Below are 18,557 nucleotides of genomic sequence, written 5' to 3' on the forward strand. Positions count from 1 at the left end.
ATTCATACATTGGATGGCTCTTTTGAGGCACCGTCACTGTGTGGACCCAACTGTCCTTCCTTCTCTTTTTTTCTCATCTCCCCAGTTATCTTATAATAGTACTTCGTTTTTTTGTTTTGTTTTTATCTTGTTTATAAGCCCTTTGGCACTACCTGTGTAGATAGTGTCACATGTCTTTTACATTCAGTGGTTTGCAGATTTTAATACTTGTTGCATTTTATGTAATTTTTGGATAGAATAATTAGGACAACTATTCCAGCAGCACTTAAAGCTTTACACATTAGAAGTGGCAACTCTCTGATTTATGAAGTTATTCTGGACATAGATAATTTTTGTTATTTTCTAAAATATATTCCTTTCAATTCCTTTTGATCACTCCCTTATGTGCTTCAAGAGATAATAGGTGACCTTTAGTGATCCGCACTAAATATTTGAACTGATGGTCTTAATTGGTAGAATCAAAACAGGTTCAGTCCTTTAAATATGGAAAGATTCAAAATAGGATATATTAACCACTTTGAAGATCAGGAAACCAGTGCTAGTGGGACCTGTTTCTTGAATCATGTACAAGACAGGCATTTGTAAAATTGACACCCAGGAATTTGAAGCATTTCCCTCCCACATCGAATATTGCATCATTGTTGAAAGCAAGTCAAGTGTGCATTCTTCGTCAGCATATTGGCTGTTCCTTGCAGATCAGAAATGTGTCTGGATCCTGCCTCGGCTGGAGAAATTCAGAGTGCTGACAGTCATATAGTAAAAAGAGCAAGAATAGGGTGTCACCACCAACATTTGAAGCCCCAGAAGTATGGCAAGAGAAACTGGTTCGGTGTGGTTTGTGATCTCAGCAACAGAAGACACCGTCCTCAATGAATTGCTCTCCCCCAGATAGCTCTGTTTTGGCTGTTTTCAGTGTTTTATTCATAAGGCTTTCTCTGGCCATGCCAGACATAAGAACAAGGAGTTCTGTAAACATGTTTGACCTTGTTGAGGATTTGTACAATTACCCCTTTTCCAGCCCAAGCACAGGATTTCTGACATGGGGCTAAGATGCTGAGCGAACACAAGGCTCCCTCTGCTGTCTGACTTGATGTTTTGAGCCGAGGGTTCCCTTGCCCTTGGAAATGCTTTCAGGCCAGAAAGTGGAGATTTGCTGCTCTTGTTGCTGCCAATAGAAGTCATATCTCCTGTCTCTGGCTGACAGAACAGCTGGCAGACCAGGAGTGGGGGGGTGCATGACATCTCCCCAGTCTTTTTCGCTGTTCTCAATTAAGGCTATATTAATTTGTGAAATGGTATTATTTATATTTATTTATTTATATTTATTTATCATTAGACATATAACATGGAGAGCCAGTTTGGTCTAGTGGTGAGGGCACCAGGCTAGAAACCAGGAGGCTGTGAGTTCTAGTCCCGCCTCAGGCATGAAAGCCGGCTGGTGACTTTGGGCCTGTCCCTCTCAGCCCACAATATCGGGCTCGGGTGACAAGCTGGTTGGTCAATTCCTGTCACAACCAACAGATCAACATTTGGTTGATCTGAAGAAAACGGATTCTGCACCTGTGGGAAAACCCTTGGAAGGAAAAAAAAAATAGATGTATAACATTGATACAACCCTGCCGTGAAATGATCAATGCAACATTGATCATTTGAATATTATCATGGGTAGAAGTTTTTGATCTGTTTAGCTGTTCTTCCTGGCAGTAAATGTGAATCAACACATTTGCTCCATTCTGACATGCTGGAGTTGTATACACCAGAATTAGTTTGTGTTGTTACAGATTGTTACAGATTGTTGTTTATTTGTAAATATATACAAGTTTTCTATCTGCGTGTTTCCTCATGTCTTATTTGATTTCCTGTTTTGCTAACTGAAAAACAACTTTTTCAGAATCTGGTTTGCTAGCAGCCTAGGGGTTGGGTAAATCATAATTTGCTTAGGTGGAAGAGCAAACCATGCTCTGTCTTCAAAGATGAAGCGCAAACACAATTGAATTAAAGAGCAGCATGTCTGCATTGAGTATATTGGACTAAATAGTGGCTTGATATTAGGCCTTGATCCTTGTTATATGGAAATGAATTGGGCAACTGATCACAGAAGGTCTATTTGTAGCCAAGATGAAAAGCCAGCCTTGGCAGCATTTGAGTTCTTCTTGTGTGCTGATTCAGGAGCAGTCTGACAAGCTACACATGCAATAGTTAAAATAAATAATTTAGCAATACAAGGAACTAATCCTATATGTAGAGAAATATTGCTGTGTTTTTGCAAAAGAAAAACTTGTATGTTTAATTCTAAAAAATGATTTGTTTTCCACAATAAATGAACAAATTGTGTGTGTGTGTGTGTGAGAGAGAGAGAAAGAGATGTCAGCAATCCTCTAAGAAATGTAATTTCTTGAAAATATCTGCTATGTCTTGCAGGTGAAAGTGGAGGCATTCCAAGCATAATTAATCATTCAGCAGCACCAGATGGAATGGTCACTATGCAGAGTCCAAAAAAATCAGGGAAGATTCCTCCAAAATTCCAGAACTGTATGGTCCACAGAGTTTGGAAGGAGTGCATTCTCAACAGGACACAGTCCAAGTAGGAAAATTGTGTTTTCCTGGATTCTTTTCCACAAGCATCCCATTTTAATAGCCTATCTCTCTCTGGACATATGTGTGTGTGAATAAATTGGTGAATACTTCCTATGTCAAAACTGAATAGTTTGGGGAACTGTGTTGAAGAATTGCTGGTCCTAATCATTATGAGTTCATTGCGATCCCTACAGAAACCCATTTGGAAGAAGAGTAGGGATATATTTTTTGTCTTACTCTGAGTTGCAGCATCTTGAGCTATTTAGAAGGAATTCTGAGTCATACATAGAATGAAGAAAGGCAATTGTTACTCATCTTCTCAGATCACCGGTCAAGTTTGCTCAGCTCGGATGGGTAGTAGTTCTCCCAAACATTCAAGCCAGAGTCCTTCCTGCCATGGTCTAAAGATGGCAGAGATGGAACCTGTGACCTTGCACATACTTTTGTGGAAGTCAGAACATTGCTTGCTTTTAATTTATTTGAATGTCATCATTTATTAATGCTAAGTAACTTCCTGCTGTGAAGTTTCCAGCACCCTTCTGGCCTAGATGTGATTTGATCAATTCCCTTGATCTTGTGGGAGCTTCCAGGGAGGGAAGCTGTTCTCCAAGATAGGCAAAACCTGTTTTACCTAAGGAACTCTGATCCATTTACCTAAGGTCTACAAGTGTGGGCATGTCCATGGCGACCCTGTGAGCTATTTTACTGAAGCATGTTCAGAACCTCTTTGATATAAATGATTTTAAGAACTTTTTGTTGAAATGCATTGCATAAACCTTTAAATACATGCATTTCTGCCTGACACTCAGAATCTTGGACACAGCTTTGTGTCACCCAAATGGTGGTTCTTCTTTTATCATAGCCGGGATTTGGAATTCATTGCACTAAGAGTCCCAGGTGGTTCTTCCTTGTGGCATTTACATATACTTTGTAATTTTGCTAAGTCTTGCTCTGCTGTTCATTGATGATTTGTGTTTCGGTTATATATCAGCCACACAGACACACACACAAATATATACATACATATGAAGTATGTTTGTTGATATTGCTAGTGGTAACTCGAAGATTGGAGTGGAAAGTATGAGCTGTAAATCTCATTTAGTAATAAATATACAGGTATGCGAAAAAGCCTGGTAGCTGCTGCACATAAAAATAAATCGGGTGCCAACTGTACTACAGAGTGCAGGAAGCAAAATTCTCTTCTAGCTAGGCTCGTAGAAAATATATTTTGCAAAAAGGTTGCATCCCGTTCATATAATATCTGATTGAAGAAAAAAAAAATCAAAGCTGATTAAAAATAGCTTTACTTAGGCTGGGAAGCAGTGGTCATTCATTCATTCCCATGCTGAAATACAGTGGTACCTCGGGTTATGAACGCCTCTGTTAACGAACTTTTCGGGTTACGACCAGCTCCGGCCGCAAAAATTTATCTCGGTTTGCGAACTCCGCCTCGGGTTATGAACCGGATCCGCGGCCATTTTCCCTGCTGCCACACGGTTGCGGCTTCCTGTGGGCGAGATCGTGGTAGCAAGGAGACGTTCGGTGAGGCTTGTGGTGTGTTTTGTGGCGTTTTGGAAGGTTTTTGGTGTGCTTGTCAGCATGGCTCCAAAGAAAATGCAGAGCAGGCTTGGCAAGAATAATTTGCTTCAGGTTGCGACCAATTCGGGTTGCGACCAGAGACACAGAATGGATTAAGTTCGTAACCCGAGGTACCACTGTAGTTACATATGTTTAATTTCTACTAGAAGGAATCCAGTTCCTGCTACCAATGTGGAGGAAGATGCCCCCATCAACTGTGTTTCTTGGGATTTTGTGGATCCAGCCCAAAGAGTCCCGTGCTCTTGTTCCAGGTCAGTATAAGTGAGAATAATCTCAAGACCATTCACGTGGGGGAGAAAATGGGGTTGTGTACCTGGGGAGATGAAGCCCATAAAGAGTAGTTGGAACAGTCTTGCTATGGCAATAGAAGGTGCATGTGCTGGTGTTCCACAAAGCTTCATGTGCAAAAGCGCCACTTTCCCAAGTGTGAGGCCCTCTAGACCATTTGAACTAAAACTCTTGGCCATAAGCTGTTAGGAGTTCACAGGGTTCTGCACCAGAATATTAGCATGGTATCCTATGGGGCAGGGAAGACTGCTATGGAGCGTCTGCCTCCATTGTGGATCCTGTCCAATCAGTCAGTCAAATATATTTGCCTTATTCCAATACTGGTATCAATTGACTGTGATCCTATTCCCTGTAGCAAAACTGTACCCCTCCAGCCTTGTTGAAGCTTAATGAAAACTGACCCAATATGTGAGTTGACTTGCTTTCTAAAGACTGGCACATCACTATCATTGATATGTGCAAAGCCCTGCTCCTCTCTTTGAGAACATGCTATAGAGCAGTGTTTCTCAACCTTGGCAGCTTGAAGATGTATGGACTTCACCTCCCAGAATTCCCCAGCCAGCAATGTTGAGAAACACTACTATAGAGGCTGAATAGGTTCCCTCACCCCAGGTTTTGAGTCTTCTGATATCATATTGTTGCAACTCACTGACAAACTGTCCCATTTGGATGCTAAAGGAAGAAAGGGCAGAGATAGTTAGATAGGCTTAATACAGTGACTCCCCCGTCTGCTTAAAATGACATGATGAACCTGTCCACTGCTCCTTCTATAGTGGTTTAAGCACTTTTTGTCTCATCTCTGCCCTGCCACCTGATCAGTCTATAAATCACGGGATAAATAAATAAGAGCAGTTGCTGGCAGGGTGATTAACTGAGAGCTTTAGTGGTGGAAGAGAATAGAAATTGCATCCATTTAAAAGAAAACCTTGGAGGCTGCATTTTAGCCATAATGAGCTTTTCACACGTGCTTCCAAATGTTTTGGCCAAGGTCTTGGACTGCGTGTGTCAGCGGTCCATAAAAGAGGCCTCCTGTGCCAGGCTATAACAGTGTCAAGAATTAGAAGTAGATGGGAGCCATTTGCACCCAGTTCATAACTGGAAGCTATATAGGTTCCACCCTTGTTCACCTGGATGCATCCTTGAATCTCCTTAGGTGAGTATCTATTTACATGCCTGACTCAATGACAGCATGTAGATAGGTTGATCTCTCTCTCTCTCTCTCTCTCTCTCTCTCTCTCTCTCTCTCTCTCTCACACACACACACACACACACACACACACACACACACCATTCTTCACATTTGTAGAATTATGCACAGAGTGCTCCGTACAGGACTTGTATCTTTCAGGAAGATCAGCTAGTTGTCTCAAGGTAGTTTATCTGAAAGTCATGGCTGATTCACAATGGATAAATCACCAAGCTGGACACAGCCTCATGAGAACAACCTGCTACAGCTGCAAGGTCACTTTTAAATGAGACAGGCTTCTCAGTCAGACAGATGTCTCAGCATCTGAATGAATCTTTCCCCTGTATTTATTCTCCATAGCTTCTTTGGTAAGCTCTCCCTGATTCTCTTTTTTCAGGCACAAGCTCCTCAAGCAACGCTGTGCTGTCGGTTCAAGCCGTCCACCAACGCTATCGCAGCCAGGGTTTGGTGTGGGAACTTCATCCTCTTCCACCTTACCACCTCCTGCCTCTAAGCACAAAACCACAGAGAGGCAGGAGAAACTGGAGAAAGTTCAGAAGAGGTCGCTGCTGCCGTTTCATCATCGTCCCTCTGTCACTGAAGAGCTGTGTATGGAGCAGGACCCTTCAGGACAGAAGTTGGCCTTGGCAGGGATGGAACCCGCCTTGGAAGCTGCTAGTGGTAGGAAATATGAGAAGCAGCTTTCCCTGCCTCCTCGACACCCAAGCAAGCAAACCAATTCGAATCCTATGGATTCTCCCCGTTCCCCCATATCTCCTCTGCCTCCAACACTCAGCCCCCAGCCAAGGGGACAGGAAGCCGATAGTTTGGACCCACCATCTGATCCTGTGAATCCAGCCCTCTACAGCAATGGGTTAGAACTTCAGCCAATGGCTAGCACTGAGGATAGGACAGTCCTTGTGGGCCAAAGGTTGCCTCTGATGGCTGAAGTCAGTGAGACAGCTTTGTATTGTGGAGTTGTACACAACCAGGAGTCATCAAACAAATGGCAGGGATATTCTCTTCCTCTACACAGTGATCTAGAATTCAGGCCTCCGGAACTCCAATGCGAGATATATGATGTCAAGATGGATGTTGCATCTGAAAACAGTGCACTGAAAAGGTAAGAACAACACACAAGGTCTTGCTGTTTGCTTCCAATGTTGCATTTGGGGTTGTTCCAGGAGGTGGTGGGGTATTCACATGTCTTCACCAATGAAACTCATGTCTAAAAATGTAAAATGTGGGCTACATATATTTGCCTAAAGCTAGGACCCCAGAATAATTAATTACCTGAGAATTTCTATACGTGGGGCTCTCTTCCTATGGGCAGTTGGGATTAGGACTTCCCTGTGAGTAAATGAGGGGAGAGAGACAGAGCAAGACTGGTTGTAGTGCCTCAGTGCATATATGCGCACATGTGCACACACACACATGCAAGTAATAAATTTCATTCTGTAGTGTGCTTAATACCTCTTTCTTAAGCTTTCAAAAGCTTGCAAGCAGCACCCTACCAACATTGTTTAAGAGCTAGAAACACTGATGGAGTTGCGTATATTTTAAATGCAAGTAAAATCCTACAAGAGCTTCTGGCTGTTTGTGCATGACTAACTATTATAAGTATACACATCTAATGATTTTTTTTTAATTGTGACCCATATTCACATTTGCATGTGAAACAGGATGGGTGTGAGAGTGAGTTCTTACACAGAGGCAAAACAGAATAGCAGATTTGATGGCTGACAAAATAAGAGACACATAAAAAGCAGTTCCCTATTTAAAAGAAGGGGCTGGACAGCTTGTTTCATAGGGCAGACAAGAAAAGAAGAGGTGCAAAAGGGTCTGAATATTGATTGTATAAATAGGGCTTGCTCTTCTGACATGGCACGTGCTAGAATTCTTTTGTTATGGCTTCCTGACTTTTCTTCGGTAATGCAACTACATAACAGAAGTTTTTGAATTCTGGTGAACTTCTCTAATTGGTTCCAGTTCTGCCAGCCAGGTCAAGCCTGTCAGAGCATTTGATTATTTTAAAATGTATTTATTTATTTACATTTAGAAGGCCACCTGACTCCCAAATGATTCTGGATGACTTACAGATTTAAAAGTGAGGAAACAATTAAAAAGAAAAAAAACATGCGCGCCTGGACAAAACAGACATTGCATTACAAAAAACCCACCAGAGGCTCAATGACCAACCTAGGCTTGAGAGTGCAGCCATGTTTTCAATAACTTACAGAACTCTTGTAGGGAGGAGTTGTGCAAATCTCATCATTATGCTTTGGGAGTGGGTGCATTCACCAATGGGAAGCATAATTTTCAAGCCATCATACAACAGTGTAAATAGTAGATGGTCATGTGGTCAACGTACAGCAGTGCACTGGTGCCAGTTGTGTAGAGCTTTGCTCATGCTCCTGTGTCTTCCATCGTAGATGAGAACAATTGTCCAAGGAGGACATGGTATAATCTCTGTGTTCATAGAAAGATCTTTACCCCTAGAAGCATATGTTGAGATGACCTATTAGAATAATGATGCCAATGTTACCAATGAATATTCCAAGTCAGGAAAATTAGAAAAGCGTTTTGTCTCTCAAACTGGAATAAGAGACTCCTGCCAGCTTTCAAAAAACTTCTCATGTCATGATTTCCTCCTCTGCATTTCTTTAGAAATATCTAATAGCGATAAAGCAGGCTGACACAAGATTATATCATGCATTTCCCCATTCATTTTTCTCTTTGTGGAGAGTTAGAACATGCTAAATATCACATCACATAATTATATTATTACAGTTTACTGAGGAAGAAAAGAAAAGCTGCAGGGCAGATTTTATACAGCACATTATCCATAATAATAACCAGCTAAGGCCTAAAATATTGATGTTAGGCTTCAAGAATACTACAAATTAGAGCTAGCGAAGTGTATCCTCAAATTGTGTCAGAATAACAGCACAGTCTCCTGCAGTTATTCAGATACTTCTGCTGAATGGTGTTCTAAAACGTCTGTGTAAGGGAAAAGGTTCCTCTTGAGTGTCACATAGAGAAAGCCCTGTAGATGTTAGGCCGAAAGAAAAGCCATAAACCTGGGATTAAAGATGATTATGTGGATTCTCAAGAAAAGCTTATTGCTTAAAATTGATGTCCCTGAGGATATGAGGCTCAAACAAATAATATATTAGCAGCTGTAGAAGATAGATTCTGTGAATCCACTTGTCCTGTTATAGTTGAGTAGGTTTTCATAAGCTTAGGGAGGTGATCATTTGATTTAGTGGTTGAAGAAGAGCGGTGGTGAAGTGAGATGTTGCACTGTTCGAAAGAGAGATAGGGCTGGTGAGACAGGGCTGTCCAATTTCACAGCAGGGAAGGTAAGAGAAAGCGAGACTAGTTTAGTAGCTCAGTGTTTAGGATATACATAGAAAGTAAAATCAAAGATATGGTGGTAGGGCATGGTAAGAGACCTCTGGGTCAGAGAGTTTGTCTGCATGAGTTTTGAAGCCACGAATATATATTTTGTTTTCACTCTTTATCCAGCCAGAAGGGGTTTTGTCAGCTGTATTAGTGTCAGAAAAGTCTGTAAAATTTTAGGACTGTGTTGACTGATTTTTTAATATATACTATATGCTTCTCTTTGTTTTTCATCTAGGCTCTTAGCACAACCTAATAAAAGATTTAAAATCCTGGAGGAAACCCTACTTGTTCCAGCCGTGAATTATCTTGACCCCTTGCCTCTAATTCCTCAATCTGGCGAATGCTTGGGAGATGCTACTGATCCGTACACATTTCAGGATGGCGACATCAAATACAGCTTCACGGGCTCTAAAAAATGCAAACTTGGGACTGATAGAGAATCTCTGAAGAAGAATAAGGTACCAATCGAAGTAGAGACATAAATCTTTGTAGAGCAGTTTATTGCTTTGTGTCTTCCCTCTGCTTGATTTTATTCTTAGTCAGACTTCATAGTTGGGTTCACACAACATGCTTGCCATGGTTATAGAATTAATCGATTTTCTGGACACACATGTTAAGTCATCAGGAAAAGCAGCCAGGCTTAAAATATTGATGAATGCAGCCACTAGGCCTTTAAATAACTTGGTTAAGTATGTCAATGTGTCTTAAAGGAATTTTTGGCTAGTATCCTATGTAGACTTCTTGAAGAGTAAGCTCTTTCCAACTTTAGTATTTAGCATAGAAATGCTCTCAAACCAGTCTTACTCTCTAGGAACCCAAAAGGAAACAACAGTGCACCTGGTAATCTTAAATTCTAGACTTAATGATTTTTTAGATCTTTTTGGTTTAAGGATGTATACATTTTTTGAGCCAAGTGCCACACTTCTGCTTTGAGTAATATGCCAGAGACAATGACATCACCATCACCATCACCATTTTATCACTGCCCACTCCAACAGACTCTATAAAAAGTTGGTAGAGCCATGACAAAGTAGTGGGTGAGACAAGGAAAAACGTTTGTAATATCACTTTGGGAACATTTCCTAGAGAATTTGAGAGTGTTCCATCAAATATGTGAAGTTTCAATTCAGGGATTTCTTTTTCCTTTTTCTCAGGGATTTTTGGAGGTGAGCGGAGTTCATTCTGAAAGATCAGCCTTAATTGCATTACTACAACGAACCTGCATTAAAATACTGTCATGTTAAGTGAAATGTGGGGCACACCTGATAGGGACATTTGAATTTGGTAGTTTATTTATATTGGCTCTGCAATAAATTATCACTTCTGAGTTATTTTTCCGTGCAGTAGAACTTGAGCTTTTCCGCTTGTTAATGGAACTTTTGATTTTTGAGCAAGCTGCTTCCATATGGTGGGTCCAATCTCTACTGTGCCTTAATGTCAAGCTTGAAGGCATCACATGTAGCACAAATTGAATATGGGAAAAACCACATGCTTACTCTGTGCATTTTATATGTATGGTGGCAATAGATAGAAGAATTTAAACAAGAGCTCTTCCTTCCCTTTTCCTTCTGGATTTTTCAGTGTTTACCTCAATAATAGTTGGTTAAATTCTTTGTGGTTGCAGCCAGAAGATGGAACTGCAGCTAAAGAGTTATCTTCAGGAGGCCACTCTACCACCCTGCCGGATGGGAAAGATGCAATGTCCATCTTCAGTTCTGCACCTAAGACAGGTATGCAGCAGATGAATGGTCATCAGGAACCAGGAGTAATTCATACTTTTACAATAAGCAAACAGTAGAAAAGATAGGATGGTGGTAATGCCCAGTTTTTGAATATCTTTCCCTGTGTATTCCTTTTTGCTGAATCTCCAATTAGATATTTTTAAAGATAAATTTTGGAACACGGGAAATTTCTGTTGTGCTTTCTCACTTCTTGATGTTTTTCATTTTTTTCTTCTCCCAGATACTCGGCAAGATAATTCTGCTGGCCGAGCTGGTTCAGGTAGCCTAACACAAGTAACCGACTTGGCTCCATCTCTCCATGATTTGGATAATCTCTTTGATAATTCAGATGAAGATGAGCCTGGCGTAAGTTTGTGATGAATTGAGCTTGATCCTTGGGACAGAGTGTCCTTTTGACCTTGGAATGAAGTTAGTTCTATTTCCAATAACATTGCCTATGAAACCAGAATTCCAATTTTTTTGAGTTGACATGGCAAGTTTTGTTACCAATTTCCTTTGACAAAATCATTGCATAGGTATTAAATACAGGTGGTCCTCGCTTAACAACTGCAATTGGGACCAGCAGTTCTGTTGCTAAGTGACACAATCATTAAGTGAAACATCTTGTAACTGTGACCAACTTACAGTGTCAACTTCACTGTGATTGTTAAGTAAATCACCTGTGGTTGTTAAGCGCAGTGTCATGTGACCGCAACTTGTGACTTCCTGCCAGCTTCCCCGATGACTTTACTTGTCAGAAGCTGGCTGGGAAGGTTGCAAACACGATCACTGTCATAAATGCACCCTTGTTGCCAAGTGCTTGAATAGCGATCACGTGATCACAGGGATATTGCAACAGCTGTAAGTTTGAGGACTGGTCATAAACCATAAAGCACCATCATAAGTTTGAACAATCACTGAATGAAGCAGTTGTTAACTGAAGACTACCTGTAATACAAAATGTGTTTCCAGTGTTTGTTTTGGTCTGAAAAAGTAATTTTCATTCTTGGATCCAAAACGAAATCCAGAGTCATTCGTTGTAGCAAATCTAATGTAATGGATAAAGCATTTGACTCGAAGTAGGGAAACCCAAGTTCAGGTTCATCTTCAGCCAGCCAGTCACTGGGTTGACTTTGGGCCAGTTGCCACCTTTTAACCCAACCTACCTCAGAGGGTGGATTTTTGCAGAGGGAGGGGGAACCAGAGAAAGGAATGCTGGATATATTATTTTGACCTCTTTAAGGGAAGCCAAGCTATAATCAAAATAATAAATAAACGACTATCTAAATAGGAAAGATGAGTTGTGGCCTACAATGATTTGCTTTGAATATATATTTTTGTTGTAATTGCATGCCTAGGCTGTCTCCCCTCCCCTCCGATCATCAAAAATGCCACCGGTGGGAACCGAAGAGCGCCATCTGAGCAAGGATGGGAGGACAGCAGTTCCTTATCCTCCAAGTAAGTAACTCCAACACTGTCCCAGACGAAGTACCCGAGATAGGGCCCCTCCTCCTTTCCCAGACTAAAACCAGTTTTCCTCCTTTCGTTCTAAATCAAACATGAAACGTTCCCTTATAAAAAGACACTGATGTGTTTATCTGAAGAGCTAATATTGGTTGAGATTCTGGGGTGATCCAGTTTTGCTTAAATAGATACTACAGTCTGTGGGCATCTGTGTAATAAAATCAAGCCGCTCTATTTCAGTAATGGATCAGATCGGGTAGTTACATATTCAGGATAATGTAAGTTAATATGAAATAACCCTGAACCTAAAACTCACAAAGCAAAGTTATCTCCCATTCAATTAAAAGGAATTAGAGAGGCTGCTTTATACCAATCAAGAGACAAAATGATTTTTTAAAATCCTACAATAAGGCTGTAATTGAAGCTGTCCCTTGACCAGAGCAGCATCTTTTCAATACAGTATTCGCAAAAGCCATTTGCTTGCTAGCTGATCGGGACAGCATTATTACCACAGATAATAGTATCCAAGCCAGAGGGAAATGTGATTGTTTTAATTTGAGATATATTCATTTAAAAGCTGTCACTGTAAAAGGAGAGGGGTGAAATTTATTGTGTGCGATAGAAGCCAATGCTTTCTAATTGAGACTGTGTTTTGTATCTTCATTAAATCTATCAAGATGGAGGGATTAAACTCATCAATTTTCAATCTGCTGCTCCTTAGTCTTCCGTTAAGAGTTGAAGTAAAGCTGAAAGATGTTTGTAGGAGGCTTTTAAAATCCCCCTTCCCTGAGAGAGAGGAATAGAGAGAATGTAAGCAAAACAGTTCCATTCCTTTTTCATACTGGTAGAAACCACAAGAATCTACAGCCTCCTTTGAGACTAGCAGATGTTTTCCCCCCTTTTAATCCTCACATACATAATAAGTTTAGAAATATTTTAGATGTATTTAAAATAGCCTTTTACATGATATCAACAGATGCCATTGCAAATTACAGGAACCTGGGCTTCAGAAAGAAAGGGAGAGACTCTGGCCTCACTGAGTTGAACTCTCATTTGATTGCAAATCATTCTCGAATGTTATCACATTAACTCTAGTTGGTAATGAGAACAAATTGAGGGGAAAAACCACGGTGTCACAAGGATGAGTCAGAAAGTTTTATGGACCCATAAAAGTAGTGCTGATTTACTCAAATGCAAAAGTATGAAATATACAGAGATTGGATTTTGACAGTTTTAGGAGATCTATCGTTTCTTAAAATATGCAAGGTTTCCTCAAGCATGAGACACATGAAAATGAGTAATGACACCAGTCAATTCTGAGGGGTTATTTAATTAAACATTTTTCTTCTTCCTCTTCTTCTCGTTTTAATAACACTGCATTGCAGAAACGTGTCCCTCCAAAGAACCCCCAAAGACAAACAGTGTAGCATGGAGCCAGTTGGAAAGAGTGAAATGGTCTTCTCCTTTTTGTATTTAGTTTTTCTCCTGATGCGTTTGTTTGCAGGAGAGAAATGTTGAGAGGCACGGCAGGAAAACATATTTTCCTTGCACAGGCTCTGATGAGCGAGCAGTGTAATCCCTTTTGCAGTTTCTCTTTCTCAGGGAAATGAAGGAAATAGGGAAATTGCAGCATGTCTCCCCAGCTGACAGCTGTTCCGGATGTTTCCACATTCCTGGCATGTCATAGACACTACCTCTCTCAGAAAGGTTCAGTGTCGACCCCATGGCTATTGATTCTGGGACTGAGTAGGACTGAGCCTTGGGGTTGGCAGGCCTTCTTGTTGCCTTGCTTATCTACCTGGCCTGAATTAGGAAATCCTGCTGTTCATTCCCATTGTGCTTCCCTTTGGGCAAATTTGCTCCCCACCTCAGCTGTGGTCTCCAGTGTCAACATCTTTAGGATGTTGGGTGGTGTCTTCACCAGTTACGTTGTCTGGTTAATTGAGCCTTGTGGGGCCTGATCTGGTGGAGGGCCACAGGTGATGTCACTGGAAGACTGGTGATTATCAGAAACAGTAGACCAGTGTTTCTCAACCTTGGCAACTTTAAGATGTGTGGACTTCAGCTCCCAGAATTGGGAGTTGAAGTCCACACATCTTAAAGTTGCCAAGGTTGAGAAATACTGCAGTAGAGCCAACTTGTTCATCCAGTTTTAAAGTGTGAAATAACGGCAGAAAACCACTGAGAGGCAAACTGTTCCAATTCCATCTTAGATCCCGTCCTCCAACCTTCAAAATGATGATACAACCAACAGTGTGGGGCTTTGGTGGGATGGGGTGGGAGAGGTCCAGGTGATGAGTCCTTTACTTATGAAGAAAACAGTTGTGCTGCAAAAAAATTGGCCATTTTGCGGACAGGTTTTGATTACTTGTTCTGGGGTGTTGGGGACCCGCGGGTGAGATTTGCCTATCTGGAATCAGTGTGAAAGCTCTACCATCCAGTCTGGCATTTCTCAAGTGACGACAGTGCACTGCAACATAGCACATAGAGGAAGACTCACAAAAGAAAATTCTGCCTGTATGCTTCCTATACACGTACTAGGAATAGAAAGCTGGATAATGAAGGAAGACGATTTCTCAGCAAATTAGGGGAAATGCAGAAAGCATAGAAATGGTAAAGAATGAAAGAAATGGAATCTTGATCTCTTTATTTTGATCTTGCTGTGATCTCTGATCGGAACACATTTCACATGGTCTAATTAGAAGCTGCTTTGGAGAAGGCAACATCATAGCTGACAGATGAATCGGTCTTCCCAGATTTTGGTTGAGAGATGCACTTAAAAGATTTCTTGGCACCTCCCACTTAAGAAAATTTACCTTCCTGGGAAAATACAAGATTTAACATCAAGTTGGTTTTTACTCTTAATTTTATTTTCCATGAGTGTAAAGAGAATAGATTGCAATACAGTTTCTTCTGATACTTGCTGCTTCTTTTGGGAATTACTAAAGGCTACATTTTTAATGATTAAACTCCATTTTCATAGACGTAGCAGCAGCTTTTCTGTTTAATTTGTAATAGGAGGCTAATAGGGGAATTTCACACTTTGCTTGTTTAGTTCCAGGCAGCTTTTCCTTTGCTTTGTAAGAAATCTCAGTTGGGCAACTTTTAAGATTTGGAGCAAAATTGCCTTCTAAATCTAGGGGTGCAGTTTGCCAGGCACTGTTATTTTGCTACTTCCTTGAAGTAGCAAAGGGATTCCTACAATTATCAACTTCTGTGCGATTGCTGTATTTGGCAAACTTCGCATTATGTATTCTTATCAGATTTGGAATCATGCTGCCAGTCTTAGTTCAAGCCATTCATTGCTTGAAGCTGCAGACTGAGCAGAATCCTGTTCACTGTGAGGGCAAACACTTAAAAAGTCTTATGGCATCATTTGGACGACACCACATCTTCTTTCATCTTGCACAGAAGGAACATCTGCGCCTTTCCTTTAATAGTGGATAGAGATGTGGTTCCCTGGAAAATTTTTCCTAGGCAAATGAACACGATTTGAATTAGCCTATTTGTTTCACTATCCATAGTCTGCACTATGGGTTACATTATGTGACATGGAAAAAAAAAATTAAGCGTAGCCTATTTTATGAAGTTTGAACATTGCATTCAAAGAAACTAAAAGGTCTGATATATGGAAAAAATTATTGGAATGTTGGAAAGAATGTCAGGCAACAGGTAATAAAAGAATATGCCACTGCCATTCTTTGGAACCACTTAAAAAGCAAACAACATATGTCTCTGAAATTGCCAAATTTGTTTGAAGGGGATTTTTTTTCCTGTGGAAAATGTTGACCCCAGACAATTTTCCAACCACTTTTCTTTGATAGTGGACTCAGGCTGGAATTTAAATAGACCTACTAAGTAACAAGAGAAATTCTGTGTACAAATACAAACTCCCAACATTTGCAGAATTACCACAAATCAAAATGAAAAATATAGAAGTATATATGAAAGTCTAGCACTTCTCCCCTGTAGCAAACTGATTTAGGAATGCTTATCTGTTGATGCAAAGCTTAATTTCATCATGATGATGATGATGATTTTACCAAAAGTTAAAACTTTTTTTTTTTCCAAATTTGACCAGGCATTTTGAACAATTGCATTTTAAGCTGGTTTTGTCGTCAGAGTCCTCACATTTATCTTGTTAATATCATTTGTTTTCGGTTAGATTTTGGTTTCTATTACTGTGAAATCCATTTCTGGATACAGATACCATTTAAGAATTCTTACAATAAATATATTTAGACAAGAAAATGAATTAGTTATGCTGTATGAAATATATGCGTTACATAAATTTCTCCAAAGTTTTTGCAGTTATGCACCTTAATGGATGGTGGAAAAGCATTCATAGGTACTCTTGAGTCAGGTCAACTCAACAGCACATATCTCCTTTACATTATTTAAACTTTAAGAAAAAAAATATTGTTAACATGTGGGCATGCAATGAATTTTGTGTAGCATGCAATGAATTTTGCTCAGCAAATCTGCTTTCATAATGTTTTGCCCTTTGCTTTGTTTCTGTACGGCTTTATAATCTTTTAACCCTAAGCTGTCTTGTCCAGCTGTTGCAGATCTGCAGAGGATGTTCCCAACACCACCCTCCTTGGAACAGCACCCTGCTTTTTCGCCTGTCATGAGCTACAAAGATGGTATCAGCTCCGAGACCGTGACTACGCTAGGGATGATGGAAAGCCCGGTGGTCAACATGGTTGCGACTCAACTCACAGAATTTAAAATGGAGGTGGAAGATGGTTTGGGCAGTCCAAAGCCGGAAGAAGTCAAGGTAATAGGCTAAAACTAAAAACATTGAAGAATGAAGACAGAGATTTGGTGGTACAAACAGAGATGGTTATTCTCATCTTTCTCAACCTGCTGAGCCACCCACAAATAACATTATGTCTTAGTGCAATATGTAAACCCAGTCATAGTGTTAAAAAAGCTGATCTATTCAGGATGTGCTGTTGATAAATGCATCTGGTTTTATGTACATTGTGAATTCTTTAGTCCTCAGAATAGGAAAAATACACATCTCAGTTTAGTTAATACAAATAACAGCCTCCCTTATTATATCTGTGGTTGCATAGTGATGAGTGTTTAGTCTAGCTGCTGTATTAAATGTAGGCTAGTCCCACAATGATCTGCTTTCCTGCAGACATAACAAGGACAGATCGTAGTGTCTTTAAGAAAGTAGACATTGCTCTTTCACATACAATTGATTCCTTTTCCACTGAGTGTATTTTTAGATCTAATGCAGTCAACTAACAAGGAGGGACCTGGACATTGTATCAGTATAGGAAGAAAACACCCTCCTTTTATGCTCTCTTGATTTCTCCAGCCATTTATTTTAGCCATAGCCTCTGTTTTCAATGGTAGTATCAGTTTCTCACATCTCTTGATGTTGCCCAGGTTGAAGAGAAATTGTCTTCTGTCCCCCTACGCTTTCCTTGAAAGATACAGTAATGTTATGCACAAATGATGCACATTTGCTCACTCCATCTGAAACTTCTTAGCTGCTGTTGTTAGAAAGGGAGGAGCAGAGGGAGACCTATGCAATGTTGTTTTCATGTGTTTTATTATGCTCCATTAAAAAAAAAAGAGGGAGCTAAACATGGATTTTTTTAAATTGATCTCTCTCTCTCTGTCTCCCCCCTCCATCCGTCCATTGGTCCATCCATCTGTTCATCTGTCATTCTATCCATCTATCCATCCTTCCATCCGCCTGTCTCGTCTGTCTATTCATTCGTCAATCGATCCACCCACCCACCGACCCACCTGTCACTCCATCCATCCATCCATCCATCCATCCATCCATCCATCCATCCGTCCGTCACTCTGTCTGTCTGTCTGTCTGTCTGTCTGTCTGTCTATGAATGACAAACCTTGCCACTCCTTGATTTTGCAGGATTTTTCCTTTGTGCACAAAGTGTCCACCTTTCAGCCCTTTATGGGCTCTTCCATGTTCGCCCCTTTGAAGATGCTACCAAGCCAGTGCCTGCTACCGCTGAAAATTCCAGAGGCCTGCGTCTATCGGCCTTCTTGGGCTATTCCTCCCAAAATTGAGCAACTTCCTTTACCGCCCACGGCTGCTTTCATCAGAGATGGTTACAAGTAAGTGCAGCAAGGAAATGGTATTTTCAAACTGGGCCTCGGTTCTCTTTCTTGGTTTGTTTCTCAAGCTAAGATTTTCCTTCTCATCCGTGAACTTTACTTTGCTGTAACAAGGTGGAGAGGAGACTATTTAACAAGGCGCAGTGGTCTGGCATCACTTTTGCAGTGAGAGTGTGAGAGTGTTCATGGTAAAATCCTATTGGTGTAGGTGC

At 40.6% G+C, this 18,557-nt stretch overlaps 1 protein-coding gene across 3 annotated transcripts in view; it reads left to right on the top strand.

Moving 5' to 3' along the window:
• Nucleotides 1-18,557, top strand: part of MED13L (mediator complex subunit 13L) — a 150,487-nt gene that overhangs the window by 101,520 nt on the left and 30,410 nt on the right. For 2 of the 3 annotated variants that reach the window (XM_088136646.1, XM_088136648.1), the window contains exons 8-16: nucleotides 2,422-2,584; nucleotides 4,323-4,427; nucleotides 6,048-6,773; nucleotides 9,291-9,513; nucleotides 10,680-10,785; nucleotides 11,018-11,142; nucleotides 12,135-12,234; nucleotides 16,800-17,020; nucleotides 18,140-18,345. In XM_088136646.1, the coding sequence (XP_087992772.1) occupies nucleotides 2,422-2,584; nucleotides 4,323-4,427; nucleotides 6,048-6,773; nucleotides 9,291-9,513; nucleotides 10,680-10,785; nucleotides 11,018-11,142; nucleotides 12,135-12,234; nucleotides 16,800-17,020; nucleotides 18,140-18,345 (1,975 nt within the window). The remainder of the gene's footprint in view (nucleotides 1-2,421; nucleotides 2,585-4,322; nucleotides 4,428-6,047; nucleotides 6,774-9,290; nucleotides 9,514-10,679; nucleotides 10,786-11,017; nucleotides 11,143-12,134; nucleotides 12,235-16,799; nucleotides 17,021-18,139; nucleotides 18,346-18,557) is intronic. The other variant, XM_088136647.1, reaches the window with a different exon arrangement.

This window comes from Python bivittatus, unplaced genomic scaffold (genome assembly GCF_059951505.1).
Source record: "Python bivittatus isolate LINGU-HERP-01145 unplaced genomic scaffold, Pbiv_v1 ctg000110_np1212, whole genome shotgun sequence".
In the NCBI taxonomy this organism is placed as follows: domain Eukaryota; kingdom Metazoa; phylum Chordata; class Lepidosauria; order Squamata; family Pythonidae; genus Python; species Python bivittatus.